The sequence below is a fragment of the Anoplopoma fimbria genome, chromosome 20 (assembly GCF_027596085.1).
Source record: "Anoplopoma fimbria isolate UVic2021 breed Golden Eagle Sablefish chromosome 20, Afim_UVic_2022, whole genome shotgun sequence".
Lineage (NCBI taxonomy): Eukaryota > Metazoa > Chordata > Actinopteri > Perciformes > Anoplopomatidae > Anoplopoma > Anoplopoma fimbria.
Window position 1 is genome coordinate 20,266,709 of NC_072468.1, and position 16,894 is coordinate 20,283,602.

The following is a 16,894-nucleotide window of genomic DNA, read 5'->3' on the forward strand; positions in this document are numbered from 1 at the left end:
TTGACATATTATTGAGATTACATGTTTGCCATGTTTTGTGTGAGGCTGCTTCACCAAAACCATATAGCCTTCACTTTATAGCTGCACACTGCAGGGATATTTCTGAATTGAAATTAAAAACATAAAACTTCTTCATCGTATTGTAAGCATCATCATGCCAGCATAGGACCACTCCTGAGACATACAACAAATAATTTGCATCTTCAGCCATTCTGGGGAAGCTCTTCTAAAACGTTCTGTCCTCACATTGTAGTTTATGTTGCATGATCACAATTAGAGACTTGATGATGAATATCTAGAGAGTATAGTCCCATGAATAATATCACAAGGAGGATATATGTGTTTCATCCACATCCGACAGAACCAGAATGAATTCATTTCCAAAGTCAAACTTGATAAAATGTACATTGTAAAGGAAATATGCCTATTTGCTTTCTTGCCAAGAGCTATATGAGAAGAATGCCTCTTGTATCCCACCAGTAAACATAGGGCTGAAGCCAGTTATTCTAGCTTAGCATAAAGACTTGAAACTGTCTAAGCTAACCAGCTACTGGCACTTCATATTTAGCTTACATAAGCGAATGTAGTACCGACCTTCTCGCCAAACTTTTACCAAGAAAGAGAAGCGTTTTTCCAAAAATGACAAACTGTTCATTTGAGACCTACAAACTTTTACAACTCACTTGTTGTAAAAGTATGCTTTTACAGCAGCTACACATCAGCTATACATGTTGTTGTTGTTTTACTGGCACGCTGAACTGTGCATGGAAAACCTGAGCTATTTTGCCTGGAGTTGCTCTCTGCTGGTTTCCTTAACAACGGAGGAAAAGAACCTCCAACCCACCCACCACACACACACACACACACACACACACACACACACACACACACACACACACACACACACACACACACACACACACACACACACACACACACACACACACACACACACACCCCCTCCCTCCCCTCTTCCTTGAGCTTGCCCTTTTTAGGCTGTTCCTTTTTTTTTTCCATCTGAAAAGGGGGATAGTATGACAGCTTTTCCTGCTTCTTGTGGATTGGAGCCGGGAGAGAGAAAACTCTGTTACTCACCCCGTCTCCAACTTTGAGAGGAAGTTACCACCTCTTCCCCAGACTCTGTACACACACGCTCAGGCAGACACACACACACATACACACACACACACACACACACACACACACACACACACACACACACACACACGAGCTCTTTAGGACTTGAACACAGCAGCAACAGGGAATCCACTGATACAGTCAGGACTGCTTGTAATGCTGTGTTTCTTTCTAAATTTGGAGGGAAAGAAGGATTTTCCCATAGCTTTCTGTGTGGACTGAACCGTTTCAGAGGGACGTTTTTTTGTCATCACAGACCGGTGAGTTTGACAGTTTTCAGTGTATTTATAGTACCATAGATCCCCAGTGAACTACAGCTTTTCTGTCACTGTACTTTTACAATGGGGGAACTTTCTCTGTAGTTCTGCATCTCATGTGAACTAAAACATTAGTTTGGCAGGCTTGTTTTGAGGTGCTTATGTTTGGGAAATTTTGCTATATATACACACTTTGATATCTGGTTTCCATCATAGCAGCTCTTGTAAGTTTTTACTTATAAGCTCTTATAAGTTTCTTGTGTGATTGTTTGTGTTTTCCTTATAAAGTGTGGTTAAATATGACAGAGAAGTGAATGTGTTTTGGTAAAAGCAGAGTAAACTCCTTGATAAAGCCCTTTTACGCACGCTGTTGACTTTTGTTTACAGTAATAATCATATCTCATTACGGTGCACTCTGTTTTGTCAATATCAGTCGGGTCTAAGCTAAATATCCACATCCATCCAAGTCGTGTCAGTGCATGTCTGTAGTCCTTCTAAATGTGTGTGTTTTTCTGCATGTATTCAATGAACAGCTGCCAAAGAGGAGCTGATGCTGCATTTATAGTTGAGACAGGACAGCAAAGCCCGGGAATGGCTTTCCTGTGCAGCTGCTTTTGGGTAACCTTGTGTTGATTAATTAGTTATCACTTTGCTACAATCAAATCAAACATCCTGTCGCTTTTTGTGTTTTTTTGTTTTTGGCTGGAAGGAGCAGACTTCATCTAATCAAAAAACAACTGAGTTGGGAGACGTGACAGGATCTCAAAATAAGCCATGAAAAGTGTGCACATGGGGCATATGGCTCTGTTTCTTTTTCAGCTGTTCCCCTTTTTTTATCTTGAACTCATAGAAACAGTCATGAAGGACAGCAGTTGGCCATATGCTTCAACTCCCTTAGCGCTCTTTGTCTAAACTGGACGTTTGTGGTTAGCACCTCTTATCAGGGAGAATGCTAGATGTGGGGAGAGGGAGGTGATGGGTGGAAGCTGGATAGGGCTGGGCTGCTCTCAGGGGTCTCCTTTAATTCACACAATCTGAGTGGGCCGGCAGCACTTTAGCTTTGCCTCCTCCAGTCGATCAGATAACCTTCCATAGGATTGGTTAAGTAACCCCTTCAAGGCCGGCTGTGAAGGGTTGACTTCTGAGTGACCTCTCCGAGCCATTCATGCAGACTTTCCTTTTCCCAAAACCCCACTGACTTGGTTATCAGTCGGCCTGTCTTATCAGTCACGAGGATGGTTGTCAACTTACTCTATTTACCCAGAGGTCAGAGGTCAGAGGTCAGACTTTGATTTGAACTGCATGTCTAAACTCCCAGGGTACCAATCTGTTTGCAGGGGGAGATACCGAGAGTTTCAATCTAAACAAAGCTGAGATAATTCAGGAGAAAATAACCCCACATAGCATTTCCACAGTAACAAGAAACAAACACGACCTCTTCCAAGAAAAAGGGGTCGAATGTGCTGTTATTTGTTTTTGTTTGTAATGTTTAACACAATATTTAAAATAAATATCTCCTAAAAGACCAGAAACCAGTGCATGTGATGAAATTGTAGAAAGCCTGGAGCAACTCCATAGACAATGATTTTGGCTGATTTAGCAATAAACAAAATAGTCCCTGAGGATGTTCTCCCAGAGTATAGAGCAGCTTCTTTAATTTTCTCATTTAGTGAAATGCTTTAGAACTATTAGCCAATATTAGAAAATAAATAACATAGACTGAGGTAATGAGGTAATTTGCTATTAAAGTGTAAGTTCAGCGATTTAGGTCTTAAAGTTTATACTCACAGTATAATGTGTCTCTTATGTCCCAGTATTACCAGGACACGCAGAAAATTCTGCATCAAGAGTTCCCTGTTGGTCGGTCAGGTTCTGTATCGTAGCGTTGTGAATAAAGCTGGTGCAAACAGAGGAAATGGAAAAGCTTCAACATTAATTAGAATGAGTTATAATTTAATGTTTACTCTTTTTTTTTTTTTAAAGCTCTTCAAGTCTAGTTTAACCCAGTATTACTTACAGCCTGACCATTTGCAAGACTGTAGACCACCAGTGGCTCACTTGCAAATCCGAGCAATCTGTGCTTCGGCAGAAAATATTTCCATTTTTACCCAAATCAGACCAGTCTAAACTAAACCACGAATCTGATTGGCCTCTACTGGAGACCAAAGATAGTCATTTCTTCACAGTAGAGATGAGTATTTAAAAATTGAAATGTGGAAACTGTGATAATAGATTTCATTGCGCATATTTAGGCAATGACATGCAGCCATTCACCCAGATCAGCTTATCATCAGGTGATCTCTTTGAAGCAGTCTTTCCCATAACAGAACTATTTCTGTAATCCTGTTCTTTTTGGTTGACTTAAAAAACACAACGTCCTAGCCGTGTGTATATGAAGTGGACGTAGTCATCGTGACGTCACCCATTGGTTTATGGTCTGCTGTTTTGAAGCCTGGAATTTGGCATTTTAACCATCGTCTTTTTGGTTTTTGGCTCTTGCCATTTGGCTTACTACCGTTTACACCTTGGCTTTTTATGACCAGAAGTGACATGAGAAGGCGGGGCTAAGTACAACCGAACGCTGAATTCAATGGCGAGGACCATCTACGGAATATGTTTAACATTTTATTAGTGAAACATGAATCTACTTTACCCTAAATGGGATGATCATTTACTAAATAAACATCATGCTGTATTGAAGAAAACTTAAACCTAGCGATTGAAACCATAAACTCATGTTTACAATGTTTACTGAGGTAATAATTTAAGTGAGAAGTAGAGTCATTTTCTCATATTCTTTTTAATCAGACGTCTGCAACCAAAGAGTCGCCCCCTAATGGCTATAAGAAAGAATGCAAGTTTAAGGCACTTCAGCAGTGGCTTCACTTTTCGTATCTGGAGGTTGCATGGTCATCGGATGGGACTGACTCTCTTTGATAATCCTGTTCATAAAATCATTGTTCAAATTTCATTGCTAAGGTTATGAATAGTTTAATATGAATATATAATTGACAATAACTTATGTCCTGCTTACCATAGCAGCTCTTATCTCACTGGCATTGAATAACTAGGAGGATGTTTTAGAGTGATAGAGAAAAGGGAGTTTGATGAATGACATGTCTCACAAACTGTGTTTAGCAAAGCTCCCATCAACCACTGATGTCTTACAGGGCTCAGGACTTATTGCTTTCTAGTAGGAGCTTCACTGGTCCAAACACTCGCCTGTTAAAGCTCGGGCAGATGTTTGACATGCTAAGTCCAGTGGGTTTGCCTGAGCTTACACTCTTATTTCAGATACAAACACACACACATACAGTATACAAGCATGTAGCTAGACACACACATAAGAAGGGAGGAACACGGAAACTGAAACTGAAATGCATTTGAGCATTTTTGAAACTTTTTGTGAATATTTAGTCAAACAGGATGCAACATACAAGAACTCCATATATTTGTGTGTAAAGTGATATAAGCAAAAGGGAGTTGCGCAAGATTAAGTTAGTCACAGTCTTAAAACCACAATTTAATGTCCGAGAAGATTAGAACCAATGACAAAATAGCTCTGAGATCTCTTTTTTTCTAGACTGTACTCTCTCCCCAAGCCCCACAAGCTAATTACCGTTGACATTTCATTGCTTCGCCCAAAAACCCAAGGACAAAGTGTTAATTCTATCTCTACATCATCTATCCACGTGATAAAGAAATTGAAAAGGCCCTACAGAAACGTTTTTTGTTGGATCTGCTCTAAAATGCATATTTACTCATCTCCTTATATAAAAAATATGATGCCACTGTAAGAAACCACGAAAGATGACAATACTGTTAATGTCTACTACTGGTCGCTATTATAGGTCATAAGAAGTCATACAGGCCTTTTAAATAGCAGAAAACATGCACCATCCTTCACTGTTTACTACACTAACTTAGTTCCTGTCACAACAACATTTCTCAACCTCCTAAATCTTATGGAGCTGCACCATGTTCATGAGCCTTACAGAGTAAACACTATGGGCCCAATCATACAAAGGGCAAACACGTGTTTTGTGTCACGGAGTATTCCGTAGGGTCCACATAATTGACACAGTATGTGGTGTTGGCGTGCTGCTGGATGGTGGACCAGATCGATGAAAAGGGTGAGATCATGGCTCTATTTTTGGAGCTCTGAGTTTAGGAAGATCTAAAACCCACTGCTTTGGAGAATCATGGAGGAATGTTCATATGAATCAATTTCAACATACAAGAATGTACACAGACAATCAGTAACTACCAACACACAGACACACACAAATAAACCATCTGAGTTAACACACACACACACACAACTGTGGTTCCAATGATGCTTCCGACTGCCATGAGCACTGCTTGATTTGCTTGATTGGTACCATGATAACGACTGTATGAAGATGGAACATAGGATATCTTTGATTTACATAGTAAAACTATCAAACTCTGCCTCACATCAGGAGCACATCTGGGTGCTGTTAACCACTTGCCCTAAACCACATCTCAGTCCCATATCTCCCATTACCTGCCATAGTCCACAAAATATGCTCTTCACAGGACAAGCAGTGCACTGTGGTTCACTTTTTATGACCTAAAGATACACAGGGATTCATTGGAGCAAGGGTTGCAGTTACTCTGAGCCAAGGTGGCGTCACATTGGCAGACCGAGTTGAATTTACAACCGTATCCCTGCTGAAAAGTGCAGTTTTCTAAGTCGTATAAAAACTTGCTGACAATGTCTGACTGGTTTGATTCTGTGTTTACTCCTGGGAAGGTTTTTGTCCTTAAAGTTGAAGCTGTTGTTCATTGAGTCCATGTCAAATAAAGTGCATGCCCAAAGCCAAATACATCAACACATGACTAAACAAAGCTTTCTTTCAGCACTATATCAAACACCAAACCATATTCAAGAAGTTTGGATAAGATCGAATCGTCTAATGGAACGCAAATGTCAAAGTTTGAATGTTGCACAGACAACACAGGTTTAGATTTGAATTTATTTCCAGTTAAGACCCACTCAAGAGGAAACTTAATAAAAGTTGGGCAAGTTCTAACTTTGCATTCTTTTGAGCTGTTTGTCTTTGCAGCTGGCAGCACGCTAGAGTTCAGACTAGGGTCAAAAGTGATTTAAAATGTGTTTGAATAATTGTTTTTACCTACAGAGAGTGTCAGATGGGTGTTTTTCACATCGGGATAATTTAGTGTCTCCTGAACTCAAGCCCAATTCATGCTGTCTCTGAAGTGCTTTCAACAGTCACACACAGACTTCATCAGCAGATGTAGATGCAGCTCTAGGCCTTTGTGTCCTTTAATGCAAAACTGTTGAGGCTGACAGTTCATTGTTGATCTTCTGTCTGCATGAGTGAGAAATTTCCCACTGCTCCTTATGCTTAGGATTGGTGCAGGGGTCAAATATCATACATTTACCTGGATGTATGTGTGGATTAAAAAAAGTTACAAACAAATAAGCAAACTACATCTGCTGTCCAAGATGTGTGATATGGTCGAAAGAGATGGAAGAAGTGCAACTGAAATCGGCATGGAGATATGGACAATAGTTGGCAGAAATCTTCTCAGATTTTTCTTCTTCTGCCAATCATCTTGCATTTGAGTGTAGCCACTCCAACTTGGCTTTTTTTGTATTTTGTATTTTTTTGTATTTGCAAATACTCTCTGACCCAGGTCCGTTCGAAAGTCAACCTCACCTGGTGTTCCACACCTCTGTCCTGATGGCATCCACTAGTCTGTCCCGTTTCCAAATGCAACAGTTTTCCTCTCAGTCAGATACTCTGGCAGGCCTTGACAATGAGGAAACAGCACTAACGGTTTGCACAGCTTGAAACCCAAGATCTTTATGTCAAGAGGAACTGGGAAGAAATGCGCTCTCACTTTCTCCAGAAGTGTCCATTGCAACCTTCTTGAATGTGAAGAGAACTCTTCCACAAGAAATTACCTTTGTCCTTTTGACATTTGTGAATGCTTTCACAGATTCGGTTTGGACAATGTTTCTGTTTACCGAGTGGAAAGTAATCGTCTGCACCTCTGCTGTTTAGGGGAGAGCTTGAAATTCCATTTGTTTTAGTACTTGGAGTCCGTTTTCTGGCTCGATCACAGGTGTGTGATAAATGGCTTGTAGAGACATCCAGCAGATACTTTTGTTCTACAGTTTCAGACTCCTAGCAGTTTGAAGGTTGCTGTTTAACTTTCATCAGCTGTGTTCTTCATCAGTGGGAGAATAACTGTGCCAAAACCGAGCTTTGATTCAGTATATTTATTTAAGGGAAACGTGCCGAGCTTCAGAATGTGCTCTGCAAGCTGAAAATGGTGAATAAATAACCGGGATTAGCTTGTTTGATGCTACGCATCATTAAGTCCAGACTCCTTTTTTTCAGTAGCAGCCACAGAATCAAAGCAAAAACGCTTTAATGAACATAATCAAGAGCAAAGACAAGATGTTAAATGCCACAAATACTAATAGCTGCATCTGTGATCTCCCTCAGAGTCTGTCTGTGGATTTAAGTTTGAAATGAAATGAGACTACATTCAAATTTTCGTAGACTTTGTCTCAGGCGAACAACAGAAATAACATCCAATGTGCCAGGATTTTTTGCGGCTGCAGTGAAATTCAAGGGATTGAAAATATTTCGTTCCCTATGCGGTTTGGCGTGTGTCATTACAATGAAGAAATAACACCGTCTCGCTCCCTTGTGTAATCTGACCATTTCATCTTCTGTGTATAAATCAAATGTGGCTTGACTCCCTGCATAAATTCCGCTGAAGGGTTATGACTTTGATTTCTTCATTGTGGAAGGGGAGTATTGTGGTTGGATGGTTTATGAAACAAGTAGTACTGGTGATGTGTCTGGGGAAAAGGCACTTCTATTCTGTGACAGGCTTTTGGTCTGGAGGTCTGCCCCTGTTAGGAGGCAGCTGATGAATCAACACAGTTGACATCTGTGTGCAGAAGACAGCTCAGTCATTCTGTCTTTATATACTTATCCTAGACAATAGCAATGATGCTGATGGAGGGCTTTGACCTGGATGTTGTCCCTGCGGGAAGGGACAAACCCAGTGGGAAGGAAGCGCCATTGTGGTTATCGCAAAGTAGATGACAGCAAAAATACATGATAGTTTGGAGCTTTTCTTCAGCTCCTCAAACCAAACCAAAATAAACAATGCTTGGTCAGAAATAGCATTTGACCTTTTCTCAGGCCACCACAACACACCATAATGTGTTTATGCTGCCTGCAGTCTGAAAACATTTTCTCCTATGACCTAACATGAATAACACATTACTGACATTAGCTGAGTAAACCCTTATCATTTGTTTCTGTGATGATATTTTGTTTTGGTTTAATATGAGATGAAGAGATGTAGACATATTTTCCCCACACAATTTAAGGAATATCAGGATGGGTTAAGACATTATTTAATAGTCAGAAGCGTGCAAAGGACTCAAGAAGGGGATGACTGCAGGATATGAGGCCCGGAAAGACAAATGATAAGCTAGCAGGGACAAAAGTCAGGAATAAACATTAACGTCACAGAGGCTCAGACTTGGCACAGAGACACATGCTGCCACTTGTTTAGCCAGATCACAGGAAAAACAAATTGTATATGTTGTTTTTTATACATTCGTCTTTAGAAATGATTATTTTTCGTAACTCAATAATTAAATGCAGAGGAAAGGTTGTATTAAAACCCATAAATGATGACTTCCAACAGAATTGCATTGAAACTACTTTTAAAAACTGGTATTGTATGCCGGTTTGCCACAGAAAAACACCATATGGTGTCTTGATTCTTGCAATATTCTCACTTCTATGGCAGAGCAGTTGGTGTGAATGCTCCAGACAGCCGGCAATCCCCAAATATAAAGTGAGAAGCTTTATTTGTTTGTTGTTTGATTTTTGCCAAAGTGCTTGGTCCTAGCCAACGTGATGAAATCCCTAAATATCATTTGGGTTTGTTCTTTTTTTGAATCAAGCTTTGAAACATGATGGGACAAAATGATACAGTAAATTGCAAATGCCTGTTGTAATTGAGGTCTAATTCTCAAGGCTGTAGGGCAGGGCAACATCTGCAACGGAAAAGCAAAATGGGTCAATTGAAGAAATTGTCTGAGAGTTGAGTCATGGGATAGTACATAACTGGGGAGGAAAAGGTCTGTGAATAATTTCATTCTTGAGGTAAAACAAAAACACAACAAACCAACAGGGCAGGTTAATTAGTGTTTAGATTGGTTTTAAACAGTTCTCTGGTTGTCGTCAACCACCAGCCACAGATGCCTGAGTGTTGATGAAGCTCAGGTTTTCTGCATTCCAGTGTGAGAAGAGGCCGGTTACTGTATGTGTCCAGTCGTTATCTTTGACCTTGGCTTGAGGAACTGCTGCAGTCATCCGAGCTGTTCACTTTATTACCCTTGAGACTAAAAACAAAATATCTCATTGAAAGTCGATGCTCTCCTGCTCTGCTTGGATAATCATGAATAGATTCTATTAGTAGGGAAGGATTAGGCTCTGTGGGAGTGAGGAGATGAACTTGTTCATAATTGCAAAGAAAGGAAGGAAGCTCAACAGGATGACAGCGCGTTGGTCCATCCCTACAGTGCACTGCAGAAACAAAAGGCCCATCGTCTCGCTCCCCTGGGGACAGAGGGGGGTGGCCTGGGAAGGCTGTTACCATAGTGACCGCTCTGTCACTTAGCCCCAAGCTCTGTCTCGGTCAGGCGCTCTGCAGTGTACATAGAATCTGCCAAGAGTCAGCAGGATCAAAATCTGCCATTGAAAGCACAGAGGCTCTGTTAAAACTACAGCTGGCAGAGGAGCTTTTTCCTAAACAGGTCTACAAGTTAGAAAACTTCACAGCGCAGCATTTTTCGCAACCCCTCGATCCCCCACCTGGCATGTAAAGCACTAACACATTATTAGCACATTATAGGCCTTTTATTGAGTAAAGGAAAAGTGATTCTGGGGCTCGTGTTGTAGGATTTCTGGCAGATTGTTGTGCTTTGGACTGCTAAGAATGGAACTTTAAGATTTTGTCCCATTAAAGTAGTTGGGTTGTTTCCCCTTATGCAGCAAAAGATAGCACTGTTTAAAAGTCTCACTGAAATGTAAATTCTCCTCACTTATTGTGAGAACATATAAACCACAATGACACTGCAGCTATTACTGTATTTTTCCAATATTTAAAAAAGGACCAAACAGTTTTTGTGCTGTCGATTTCTGTGGTTCACTACTGACTGTGACATAATGCAGTCCAGTACAACAACACCATTAACTACACCCTCGAAGAAAAACGTAAAGTTGTAGTGTCATCATCATAATCCTCTGAAATGTAGAATTTGTGGTGGATCCGTTGTATTGGATTGCACTAAACTGTATATGTGTACCTAATAAAGTGGCCAGCGTACATTCCTGTATTTCTTTTTTTACCCTGTTCAGGCTCAAGACTGCACAGTTGAACCAGTGAAAACTGAAAAGCCTGCCTCTAGTCTCTTACTGGACCGTGTAACCTGCAATAGGCCTGTCCTTGTTTGCATTGCAGACGCCTCACTGAGTTTGGATCTAATGTGGCTTGACGTCTGTATATGTGTGTGTTTGCTCTCGTCTCAGGGTGGCCAAATGAACGGTTTAGACTGAGGACCAAAGATCACAAGCCCTGATCCAACAGCGAGGGAGAGAAAGACGCGTGATCGTTTTGAATTCATTCTCCAACTTATTTTACACCATGAGCTGGGCCTGAGGACGTGCTTTAACGTTTCATTTTGTGGTAAGTTTATACTTTATTTGTGCTTCACGATCTGTTTATTTCTGCTTTTATAGAGGAATGTTTGCTGTGTTTTAAAGTTCATTAGTGAGCCACACAACATATGGTTTACGTGTGGTTTCATGCTTCAATGTAACTAAAAGCTACATATAAGCAATATGCTGCATACATTTTTGAGGTATTCACATCATGACACAAATCAGGCATTGAGGTTATCAGTTGGTGCAATTTGGAAGTAAATGCGAACACAAACATGTGGATTGTGTAACTTGAGGACATCCATATGTTCTGTCGACATTGTGACATGTGGTTTGACTTAAAGAAAAGTGTGCACACGTAAGAGTGGGACGGCTTTAGGGTTCATCATCGTTTCACATGAGCAGGGGCTTTTTTGTTTTCCCCAGTCAGCCACAACACAAAGCACATGTTAAAGAGGAATTACATATTAACATTTCTCTGGAACAACTAAAGGCACTTCCTTTTATTTTGAACTGGTCTGTCCTTTGTTGCCACCTACACTCTTATGAGTTTCATGGTGCAACACCATGATGTCATGATCAAGCCAGGGAGATGGAAAATGTTCACACAATGGCAAAGTTGAGGGAAAAAAAGCCAGAGTCAGCAGGAAAAGGCTGCAGGGTAGAGGAGTAGGGGAGCTGAGGAGGGTTGACCCAACAGCACAACACGACCCTGGTTCGGTTTTCAATGCAGGCAATAAAACCACAAAACATTTCAGATGAAAAACAGACTTGTTTCTCCTGAAGACAAAAGCTACTGAGTGAGGAAGTAGGGTGAAGGTAACACGAAGGATGTATAATAGTTGCTGTAAACAAAGAATTGACTGTAAAGGAAAATGGATTTGAACTGTTCTTGCATCACATCTGGTGCACGGCTCCACAGGTTTCACTTTGAGAAGGACTTCCTTGGAAGTTTAAGGAGTCACGGCCGCACACAGGAACAGTTTAAAACACAATAGAGCTCCTCAGACGGATGCCAGGAGGACAGACAGCTTAAATGTCATGGACACAAAAGTCCAAACAATACACATAGGTCAAGAACACACTGCTCTTTTTCCTCTGAGCTTCACAAATTGATCTGGGAGTCCCGTCAGGCAGGAAGGAGTCCTTCTCGGCCACTTGGAAAATTGACTTTTGGCCTCTTTTATAGAGGGCTGTCATGGTTCAGAGAAAATGGCAGAGGCAGAGTGCCATGTGCCAAATGCGTTATGATTATCCCAGATTAAGCCAGTGCTTTAGGAGGACACAGAGGAGCTTTTGTTTGACACTTGGAAGCCTCATCCCACCCACACTCCGTGGCATATGAAGAAGTACTGTGTTCAGTGGGTTTGACATCCAGGCGCTGCACAGAATGTGTCACTGGAGGAAGGGTGCTTGGGGAACATTTCAAAGACTTTCAGCACCTGAAAAAGCATCAATATGCACTCTATGTGGAGTTGCATTACACACCAAAGTCTGGTTTAATATGGAGTCATAATATGGTGTCATATGTTTTGTTTTTTCAGGTGAGAAGAAATCAAATCAAAGTCACCATGGATGTAAAGAAAAAAGAAATGGACCTCCTGAGCAACAGCATAGCTGCATATGCTCACATCAAAGGTAAGTCAAAGCACAATAGACCAGTGTTAGTGCTGTCTATCCAAAAGATCAAGTAGCAACATTTCACTCCATCTGACATTGTTCATGTTGTCCTTTCCTTAGCAAACCCAGAGAGCTTCGGCCTTTACTTTGTGCTCGGAGTGTGTTTCGGCCTGGTGCTGACGCTCTGCCTCCTGGTCATCCGCATCTCCTGCAAGCCGCGGACCAACGTCGCCCCCGCCACGCCTGAGAAGAAACACCTAAAGGACATCAGCGAGGAGGACGAGGAGAGTGAGGACGATGAGGATGAAGATGGGGACGATGTGGAGGCACCTATGCCTTTGCCCAGCACAGAGATCCCTGTTGGTAATCACACCAGCCAATTAAACGGGACACTGAGTGTGAACGTATTTACGTCAGCTGAGGAGCTGGAGCGGGCACAGCGACTGGAGGAGAGGGAACGAATCATACGTGAGATCTGGAGGAATGGCCAGCCTGATATCCTTGGGTCGGGAACAGGGACTATCGGAAGAGTGCATTACTACTAAGATACACGAGGCTTCAAGGGAAAACACTGTGAGCTCTGTGAAGGACAGATGCAGACCTTTGGGTGGGCCAGATGTCCCCGAAGCCTGTGAGACTTGTGTTAGATGCAATGCAACATCATGGAAACAGGACAACAGTGATGTGACACTTTGATATGCCAATACTCAGCTCTGACCGAGCTGAACGATGTGATATTGCACTTCCCATGAAGCTATGTTATTTTCAACTGACTACATGAAATATAAACCAAGAGGTGTCTTAAAGAATGATTGATCCATGTGGAAAAGATGCAGTATGAATGTGGGAGCTGACACTTGAAGTAATCAGTCTGTTTAAATGTATGGCGCTTATTGACAAAAAATGCACACAGCTAGGTTTATGTTTGTTAGAAGTGGAAAATGAAAGCATATATTAGGACAATGTATGTACTGTATGTTGCAATGAAGATTTTTGTTTGTTTGCAGTGAGGACAATTCTCCTCTAGACTGGTTAATTTGTGGGGGAAAGAAAACACTCTCAGCAGTAAGGAGTAAGGAAAGGAAGGAAATAACATTGTTTGAACAAACATATATCAATCAATGTGGGGGGTCCGATTACGCAATATGATGTAAAGACAGTTCAAATTTAGGAGTACATTAAATCCATGTCTGTGTTTTCAGGGATAATTCCACCAAAGGAAATGACAGAATTAAAGTATTACGCTTAAATCAGTTTGCAGTTGTTTCTCTTCATATTGCTTTGGGCCATGGATTTATAATCAAGATAAAGAGAGAGAGAGAGAGAGAGAGAGAGAGAGAGAGTAAGAGAGAGGGAATCTGTTTATATGATTAATAGGACAGGTCATTCTTCATAATTTGTTATTTCTGCTTAATGTCTGGTATCTGCCGGAAAAGGTTATTAATATTCTAATAAAATTCTGGGAACTTCTAAATGGCGGTTAATGTTTGGAGTGGACTCTGCCTGGTGGAGTTAGACATGAGGGTTGTAAAAGGAAGATGTCCTGATTACAGAGAGAGGGAGATCACTCAAAATGAAATTGATTTCCTTTCCTCTTTAAAAAGGAAAAACACCTGAAAATAGGTTAAAGTCTGAGAGCTATGGTTCAAGTATAGACAAACCCGCATCAGTACCGGCTGTTCCAACAACACAGGTATGAAGCGCACCTTTGTGAAGGCGGTCCATTTAACCTGACACACCTGCTCACTGGTTTGGAGCGTCTAATGCTGCTCCTGTAGTATTTCCTAGATCATTTCCCTTCTAAAAGTCCAACCATGTTACTTAAGAACCGTTTTATGGGTTAAAATGCGTGAATGCGTCGCTTAATCCACAAACACACACTTATACCTGAGTTTAACTTCACCTGCTGTCGACATCTGTGGATCTCAAGGTAAGTGCAGCTCATATTTGTATTTTATTGTGAAAGGATGTCTTAGCTGATAGATAAATTGCTGATAACAGATTTAAGCGATGCTGTTTGTTTTTTGAAGCCACGGTAGCGGCAGGGTTTATAGGACTGGTCAGTTGTGCGAACCAGACTGAATTTATTGATGGATTGCCATGGAGTTATTTTACAGACATTCACGGTGCCCCAAAGGGTTAATCCTAGTGACTTTGGTGATCCCCTGACCACCGATGAGGTTGACATTTTTAGTTTTTTGGAGTCAAATCTGATCTGAAGTGCCATGAAAACATTTCTTTTTAAATATTGACTGTCTTGACTTCCTGACTAACAATCTAGGGCCACCAGCAGGATTAATTATTCACCTATGAAGAGAATTATCCAAATATTTCCTGGAAAGATTGGCACAGACCTTCATGGTTCCCAGAGGATGGATCCAAATGACACTAGTGATCCCCTGACTTTTGCTCTGGTGCCACCAGTGGATTGACATTTTTGGCTCTAAGTGAAATGTCTGGAAAGTTATTAGAAGAATATCCTGAACAATCATGTTCCCCACAGCATGAATTGCAGTTATTTAGTTTTTCCCAGACTTTTCATCTCAGTCTAAGTCGATTTACAACCAAATACCTGCAAAACTTATGACTTTCCCATCAGCCTCAGCTATACTTTGTGTTAAGCACCAAATTGTAAATCTTGGAGTCTGTTGGCTGCAAACTTCTGCTCTAATGCTGTTGATATTTGTCTGCTGGCTGAATTTGCTCCATTGATGTTATATGTCTTTTTTTATGCTGCTGAAATGTGCTGCTTGTTATTTTCTTCACTAATGCTTTTAAAATGCTGGCTTCCAATGTTCTATCATATGCTGTTTTAACTATGTGCAGTGTTTTGATATTGAAAGTAATTGCAAACAACTGTAAATTCTCTTTCACAATTCATTACTCCTCTTGGCTGTTTGGCATGTGCAGTAAGAAGCTTTGATGCTTTTGATGCAGGCTTAATTGTTTTATAAATCCTTCCTTCTATGTTGTTTAAATGTATTTATAGGTCTGCTTCTGGCATTCAAAAATAACTGTTGTCCTGCACACAGTCTATTTACATAATGATTTTGCTTTAATGTCATAATATTGCGTCGTGAGCAAACAAAGCATGTCTTTTGTCGTTTTCACATTTTCTTCAGACAATTCATATTTTTCTTAAAGAACTGTTTCAACTCTGTTTTTGTGACAGCTGCTTTTATTCTGTACTGTTCTGTAACTTCTACAGTTACATTGCTGCTAAATTCCATTACCTTCATTGCACTGATGTTTATCTGCTGCTATGCTCTGCTACTTTACATCTCAGTCTGCTAGATTGTATGTTTCCTAACTGGTTTTGGAATGACCACACAGGAACCCACACAGGAACGCTGCTCACTAGATAGTATAATCTGTTAGTTGTCCATTGTCCTTTGCAGGGTAGCGGCCCACACATAATGGAGTCCACATACTAGCTGGTATCATGTTCTGTATCTGTTGTGGTTTTTGGGGGGAGTGTATTATCCTCACTCCCAAAATGACTTTGGTGGTGAGGTCTCAGCTTATCGTATGTGGCCAATATCAACTCTGCATTCATGTATTAAAAATCTGCTCCATGTGAGTTAACTGACGGCCAATAAAGACTTACAGAACATTGATGACTTACCCACACTGGGTGAGTGTTTATATTGGACCTCATTATAAGTCAATCGTTTGGTGGTTTTATACAAAGTAGTGAAAGTATGCATTCTTGGCATGTCAATAAAGCCATAAAAAAGGAAAAACACACTTAATACTCATCAGTGTTCGACATGGGTTGCCCATCTGGAGCCAGAACCTTTAGTCGTATGTCTTCGTGCTGTGAAGCTGGTGTGGCGTTTCTCTGAGGAAGGTTTTGGTTTGAGATGGAGGCAGGCCAAGAATTTCCACTGGAGTCGTTCCTCAAAGTACAAACTGTGCTGGAGGAGCGGACAGGCTTCAGGTTTTTCCTTGGGGCCTTCTCTGTTTTCAGATTGAGCCCACAACGAAGGTCTTGGAAAAGCCTCTCATGTGGTCACAGGCCTGAATCAGTGGCGTTGATGCTGTGGACTCTTTGAAGTCGTTGTGTAATTATATTTGTAAAAACCTCTTGTGAATGGCGTCTACATCAAAAACATAGGATGTGAAATA

General features: G+C 41.0%; 1 protein-coding gene across 1 annotated transcript; it reads left to right on the plus strand.

Moving 5' to 3' along the window:
• Positions 1–1,137: 1,137 nt before the first annotated feature.
• Positions 1,138–14,020, plus strand: eva1ba (eva-1 homolog Ba (C. elegans)). The gene is made up of 4 exons (XM_054621772.1): positions 1,138–1,397; positions 11,015–11,171; positions 12,691–12,784; positions 12,887–14,020. The coding sequence occupies exons 3-4, from the start codon at positions 12,718–12,720 to the stop codon at positions 13,309–13,311; spliced, it is 492 nt and encodes a 163-aa protein (XP_054477747.1). The 5' UTR covers positions 1,138–1,397; positions 11,015–11,171; positions 12,691–12,717; the 3' UTR covers positions 13,312–14,020.
• The last annotated feature ends 2,874 nt before the right edge of the window (positions 14,021–16,894 follow it).